This window comes from Dipodomys spectabilis, unplaced genomic scaffold (genome assembly GCF_019054845.1).
Source record: "Dipodomys spectabilis isolate Male_0828 unplaced genomic scaffold, ASM1905484v1 ptg000107l, whole genome shotgun sequence".
NCBI classification, from domain to species: domain Eukaryota; kingdom Metazoa; phylum Chordata; class Mammalia; order Rodentia; family Heteromyidae; genus Dipodomys; species Dipodomys spectabilis.
This window is the reverse complement of record NW_024870784.1, coordinates 2,357,868-2,365,000: the sequence shown is the minus strand read 5'-3', so window position 1 is coordinate 2,365,000 and position 7,133 is coordinate 2,357,868. Positions and strand designations below refer to the sequence as shown.

The following is a 7,133-nucleotide window of genomic DNA, read 5'->3' as shown; positions in this document are numbered from 1 at the left end:
ACCGGGGCTGGTGCCCCTCTGCTGGCTTTTTGCTCTAGGTTGGTCAGCCTGCCCCAGCTGGGCAGCCTGGCAGCGTTTGCTGACTGCCCCATGGGAACTGCTGTGAACTTAGCGGCAGCCACTGGAGCCATTGCGTGGCTGGCCTCTGTTGGATAGGAAGGCGGCTTGGGGCTTGGACACTGTCTAACCAACAGGGACCCAGTAAGTAAGTGCTCAATTCACATTTGGGGTGCAGGAAAAGATAGAAAGGAGGCTGGTGGGGTTTTGAGCCATCTTTGAAATGCTTCTGTTTGGAGATATTTAAGGAGCTATTTGTCCAAGTGTGGTGCCAGGTGTGGGAGGCAGGGGTCCCTCAGAGGGGCTTTTACCTTGGTCACCAGGTTTCCTAGCCTGCCACCCTGAATTCTCAGGAGAGGGTCTGCCTGCCTGCTTGCCTGTCTGCTAGTCTGTCTGTCTGCCTGCCTGCCTGTCTGTCTGCCTGCCTGCCTGTCTGTCTGCCTGCCTGCCTGCCTGCCTGCCTGCCTATCTGCCTGCCTGCCTGCCTGCCTGTCTGCCTGCCTGCCTGCCTGCCTGTCTGCCTGCATGCCTGTCTGTCTGTCTGCTTGCCTGTCTGTCTTTCTGTCTGTCTGTCTGCCTGTCTGTATGTCTTTCTGTCTGCCTGCCTGTCTGCCTGCCTTCCTGACTGCTTTGCCTGTCTATCTGTCTGCCTGCCTGCCTGCCTGTCTGTCTGCCTGCCTGTCTGTTTGCCTGTCTGTCTGTCTTCCTGTCTGTCTGTCTTCCTGTCTGTCTGTCTTTCTGTTTTTCTGCCTGCCTGCCTGCCTGTCTGTCTGCCTGCCTGACTGCTTTGCCTATCTGTCTATCTGCCTGCCTGCCTGCTTGTCTGTCTTCCTGCCTGTCTGTCTGCCTGTCTGTCTGTCTTCCTGTCTGTCTGCCTGTCTGTCTGTCTTTCTGTCTTTCTGCCTGCCAGCCTGCCTGTCTATCTGCCTGCCTGCCTGCTTTGCCTGTCTGTCTATCTGCCTGCCTGCCTGCTTGCCTGTCTGTCTGTCTTCCTGTCTGCCCGTCTGTCGTTTCTCTATTCTCCCCAGGGTCTTTGTGGAATTCAGTTTTCCTGGTCGCACAGGCCCCGGGGGAGGTGGGGGGAGGCAGGGCGCGGGGTGTCTGGGGCTGGGCAGTAGGTGCCCCAGCTGCTGGCTCAGGACGCACAGGCTGGGAGAGGTTGGACGCCCGCGGGTACTCAGAGGCCCCTCCTGACTCTCCTCCTTCTCCCTCCTCCCCCTCCCTCCCCCACGCCAGCGGGAGCAGGTTGTCACTTCCCAGGCCAGGGCCATTCTGGGGCCCAGCACTCCAGGCCAGGACTGCAGCCGGCTCTCTGCGCCCGCAGGACAGACGGAAGGCGAGGGTAAGTCCCAGTCTGGGCTCAGTCTCTGGGCTCTGGCTACCGCACAGAGGACCACCGGGTCCCTGCAGTGAGTGGTTCAGCGCCTTTCTCCTTCCTGCTCCTTGCCTGTCTTCACTACTTAGAAACCCCAGCAAAACGTTTCCCTATTATGATGATGACCATTATTATTATAGGGATATCCTTGTAGAAGATTAGGAACAACACTGAACGCATCAAAAAGAAGATGGGAAATACTTAAAGCCACGAAGAAAGCTGTGTAGCTGGCCACCACAACAGTGCGATCCGCCCCAAGGAGAGGAAGGATTTCAGTTTGTTGTCTCAGGGCTTGCTCTCCCCGCCCTCCCCCAAAGCGCTCGGGTGGGTGGCCCAGCCGTGTGGCATCGCTGGAGACAGGGGACAGCATGGCTATCAGAGCTTGGAATGGTGATTGCTGCCGGGAACTTTCAGAATCCACCGGTGGCAGCCCTGAGTCCACCTCACCTAATGCCCCTCTCCCTGGCTGCATGTGACTGATCCCCCCCTTGAGTGTGACCAGCAATGCATATGGCAGAACTTCCGGCTCCATGAAGGAGCCCTGTGCCTAGCTGTCACTTATGGTCAAGATGGCAAGGCAGGGATTCACCCGTACCTGAGAGGGAACATGTTCTTTCTGGGCGTGATTGAGGCTCCCCATCAGGCCACGCATCCCACTCTCCCCCAGGGAACCATCTGGTAGGCCTTGCCAGGCACAGGTGAATGGAAAGGGAGTCGTGCTGAAAACTAGACCAGGCTTCAGCGGGGCTCGGGAGTGTCCGCGCCGTGCTCCTCAGTTTCAGAGGGTGAGATGGCCCCTGTGCGGTCTGGAGTCTTTCTCCTGGCCCCGGTGCATTCGTGCATGCTTGCATGTAGTGAATGGGTATTGCGTTCCCACCATCGCCAGACATGCCCTTCCTAGTTACTCCAGACAAAATGAAAAGGGACCAAGATCCCTACCTTCAAAAGCTTACCTTTGACGCAAAAGACAAACATCGAATGATGAACACAGTTTAAAAAAACTATATTACACTAGCATGTCATAAATTGTACCTCACTAGTAAGAACTCCTGATGGGGTGGGAGGGGGGAACTGGAGGGGTGGAGATGGGAAGGGATGGGAAGGGGAAACAAAAGAGGAGGCAACAGTGCTTGATAAGAAATGTACTCATTACCTTGCCCATGTAATCGTAACCCCGCTGTGCAGTATTTTCACAATAAAAAAGAAAAAGAAAGAATTCCTGATAGGATGCTGGTAGCTATTTGGGAAGCTAAGATCTGAGGATCTCAGTTTGAAGCCAGCCTGAGAAGGAAAATCTTTGAGACTCTCCACTTAACCACCAAAAAGTCAGAAATGGAGTTGTGACTTTAGTAGAGCACCAGCCTTGAGCAAAAAGAAAGAAAGAAACAAACAAAAACCCCTCAGAGACAGAGCCCAGGCCTTGAATTCAAGCCCCAGGACTGGAACACACACACACACACACACACACACACACAACTACTGAGTGCCTTAATTCTCTTAAGACTAAAGTAGATTGGTAGATTGTACTACATATGTAACTATATGGACAATACAGATTGTTAAATGAAAATAAGTCATTTAAAGAAATAGAAGATATATAGAAAAACACGCCTCTGATGATCTGTCCAGTAGCCTATTTGCAGAGTCTGGTCTGCTTTATCAACTAGTCACTATTTTTATTCCCATCGCAATGGTACTGAATGCACTTTTAATTCCCATCAACTCAGCAAACCCTTGTAACTAGCATTCTTGGTGCTTGAATGGGGATTTACATAGACAGGATGTTTGTATCTCACTTTCAGAAGCTTCTAGAAGGAAAAGCTCAGGCACAGCTATAAATCATTCCCATATAAGTTAGACTAGAATCCATATTAGAGGAGAGATATAAGCAAGGCATTCTTAGGGACTGAAGAGGGTAGATGAGGCCCAGGTAGGTAGGGAGGGTAGGAAAGGAGAGAGTCACGCATAGTTTGTCACAGAGCCAGATCTGCAAGGACCGGTAGAATTATATTATTATTATTATTATTGAACTCAGGGCCTGGGTAACATCTGTGAGACTTTATTTTGCTCAAGGCTAGCTCTGCCACTTGAGCCATAGCTCCACTTCTGGCTGTGTGTGTGTGTGTGTGTGTGTGTGTGTGTGTGTGTGTGTGTGTGTGTGTGTGTGTGTGCGCGCACACGCGCGCGCGCGCGCGCACTCATGGTCTTTCCTACCCAGGCTGGGTAGGATCCTCAGATCTCAGCCTCCTGATTTGGATTACAGGCCTGAGCCGCCAGTTCTCAGCAAAGAATTTTTAAAATGAAATGATACGCATGCTCCCCCTATAGAGAGCATCAGAAGCAAAAAGAAGAGATGAGACCACTTGAGAAAAACCCTGTGGTATGTGATCATGGTTCATTTCATTATTCCCACCTCTTAGATGGGGAAAGCGAGGCTCACTGGCTTTATTTCAACTGTCGTCCATTCTCTTTCCAAAATGCTCAGCTCTTTCCACCCTGAGTGAGTGTGACTGGGTCCCGGTGTGCCGAGTGGACCCTCTGATGTTCAATGTTTGTCATTCCATAGAGCCCACATCCCAGTCTGTAACCCACAGAAGGACCTGGGAAAGCCCTGGTCCCAGAACCAGACTCCCTAGGCAGTGTCACTCACCTTTCTGATCATGAGATCAGTCAGGTTCTGTGCCTGTGCAGCTCATCCCAGGTCCTAGAGACCCTGACCACCCAGTAACCTGTAACCCTGAGGAGATGGACACACAGAAGACCAAGACAAGGCTAGCTCCCAGCTCAGAAGGAACAGATGGCCCCTGTTGTCTTCTTACCTGCTAGGAGGTAAAAACCAATGATTCTAGAATTTGGACACAGGCACAAAAGTCTCTAGAGGTAGGGTCCAGTCATACAATGTTGTGAGGGCTTCCAACAAGGCTTCTAACAGGGCTTCTCTCCAGGTGAGCAGCATCTGAACATGCCAGTACCTTACGCCTGTAATCCTAGCTACACAAGAGGCTGAGATCTGACCATCGAGCTTCAAAGCCAGCCCCAGCAGGAAAGCCTAGAGATTCTTATCTCCAACTGATCACCAATAAAGTCAGAAGTAGGGGTGTGTGGCTTTAGTGGTCGAGTGCTAGCCTTGATCAAAAAAAAGTGCAAGGAAAGCACCCAGGCTCTGAGTTCAAACCCCAGGATGGGACCCAAATAAAACAAACCCAAAGCTTCAGTTTTTCCACCCAGACCTACTGGATCATAAATTCTCAGAAACCTACATTTCAACCAAGCACTTCTCAAGGATGTTAAATGGCCCAGGTTTTCAAAAACAGATATTTCTGGTTGCTTTCTCTAGCTATAGAAATTTCCATCTGGTTTTAAGTAACAAGTCCTTTGAGTAAATACAAATGAATTAACTGCAGAATTTACCTTATGGAGTTATAGGTTCTAAACCAATGATCATTTGGGTCCTCAAATGTTGCCTGCCATAATTTCTGGTCTCATCTGGTCATTAATCTGTAAGAACTCCCTAATAGTAATTGGTAGCAGAATGATTTGCATGTGTAGTTGCTCTAGGGTTTGGGAAAGAAAATTACATTGTCAGCTCCACTTGTTCTTTTTTGGGGCAATGTGCTATGTGTCCCAGAGTGCTTTCTAGTCATTTAAAAAGACATTGTTGAGCTTTGAGTTTGAATCTGTTGTCAAGTAAGTCCTACAGACACCATGTTTACCTTCAGTCTCTTCAGCTCACACAACCTTCCTACTTCTAGTAGGTCTTTGTAGCAATCTGTGAAAGCCACAGACAAGCTTTGCTTATCCTTCCTGACTGATCCTCCCCACAAGGTAAAGGAGGGAGACAGCTATGGGCAAAGAGAACCTAAAACCTCAACACCTCAAGTCTTTCAGCTTCAATTTCTTAGCAAGGTGGGAAACCCAGTAAAATCAGTGTGTTCATTTCCCAGCATATGACAGCAATTCAAGGCCAGAAGCCATATGCCTTCCTGTCTCAAAAGAGAAAAAGGCAGCTGGGCAGGGTCCAGGCAATTGCCTAGACTGTATGATTGTGAAGTTGCAGGACCAAGGTGCCAGTCCAACATCTGCGTCCTTTTGCTCCTCTATAAGTGTTCTGAGACAGTGGCGTGGGGGGCCCCTGGCCTTTCTTGGGTCCCCTGTTACACTGGGGACTAAATTTCCAGCCCTTGAACTTCTAGGGAGACCCATTGAAACCATAGCAACCTCCCAGTGGGCATTACCCCCAAGGGTGGCCTGGAGTCGCTCTGTCCACTTAGATTAGCCACCAAGAACACGTGTACAGAATGTGGGCTTTCCTCAGATTCGCAGGAGAGCAAAGATGAGGTTGTCTGTCTCATCTTTGCCCATGGAGTTCACGGTCCATGCAGCACCCACCTGTGTGGGCCTCCACAAGCTTTGGGCAGCAGTAAGTGGAGGCACAGTTGTAGGGCAGAAAAGAAAGGCCCAGTGAAATTATATGATCCAGTGCTTTTTATGTCAACTAAAATGCATGCACACACCGCACCATAGCCAGTGATGCACATTATTAGAACTCATTCTAACTGCCATTTTGATGTGGGGGGGAGGAGGAGGGATTACGTAATGAATGGAAAGGAAAGAAAACCAATGTAACCATTGATCCGTAGGACAGAATTGTACAGAACCAAGATGGCCCGTATCAGCTCCCTCCCTCTCCTGAGGTATTGAAGAATACTGACCCGATGCGTGCATTTGATTTCATGTTGCTTTTTTTTTTTTCTTTTAGAAAGTTTACCCAGGAAGTTCACTTTTCCCACCGGGGAGCGTGGAAGTCCATCCAGTATGATCCTGCCGAATTCCACGGCTGGGACATGGTTTCTGACCACCTGGTGGCCAGGGACAATTCCGCAGGGCAGCAACGCGTCCGTGTCAGGCCTGGCCCGCAGGGCGCCCCCGCTTGGGGACGATGGCAGGCTGGAGGCGCTCTACATCCTCATGGTGCTGGGCTTCTTCGGTTTCTTCACCCTGGGCATCATGCTGAGTTACATCCGCTCCAAGAAGCTGGAGCACTCGCACGACCCGTTCAACGTGTACATCGAGTCGGACGCCTGGCAGGTGAAGGACAAGGCCGTGTTCCAGGCCCGAGTCCTGGAGAGCTTCAGAGCCTGTTATGTCCTTGAAAACCAGGCGGCTGTAGAACAGCCCCACACCCACCTTCCCGAGCCCAGGCCTTCATCAGGGGTCCCAGCGGACGGTCAGGAGCACCGCATGGCAACCCCGTCTTTTGAATAATTCTCTTCTCTCCCGTATGAATTCCTCCGGATTTCTTGTGCTACTGTCAGGTGAAGGAGAAATTAGGGACACCCTTTTTTATCTGAAATCCTATTTCTTCTGTACTAGACTATTATTTTGTTCCCTCCATGTCTGTCTTTGTCTCGTTAGGTCTGGCAGCTTTTTAATTAGCTGTCAACATGTAAAAAATTAAGAGATTGCACAGCTTCTCTTACAAAAACCAGAAATCTGCCCAGGTTTTGTGTGTGTTACCCACTGCCTGCAGAAGCCAGGGATGAGCCGCAGCCCCAGCTCTACAAGCAGGACCCCCCCTCCCCGCGCCCCACCTCGCTGCAGAGCCACTCCTTTGCTTTGGATTTGTAGCATCACAGGGACTCGCGTTTCTCCATTCCGCTATGCTGTAGAGTGCTGGCAGATCTAACTGTCCCAGGTGGCC

At 50.6% G+C, this 7,133-nt stretch overlaps 1 protein-coding gene across 1 annotated transcript; it reads left to right on the top strand.

The window, feature by feature from the left end:
• Positions 1–1,340: 1,340 nt before the first annotated feature.
• Positions 1,341–6,924, top strand: Kcne1 (potassium voltage-gated channel subfamily E regulatory subunit 1). Its single transcript, XM_042687319.1, has 2 exons — positions 1,341–1,399; positions 6,192–6,924. The coding sequence occupies exon 2, from the start codon at positions 6,248–6,250 to the stop codon at positions 6,695–6,697; it is 450 nt and encodes a 149-aa protein (XP_042543253.1). The 5' UTR covers positions 1,341–1,399; positions 6,192–6,247; the 3' UTR covers positions 6,698–6,924.
• Positions 6,925–7,133: the final 209 nt, after the last annotated feature.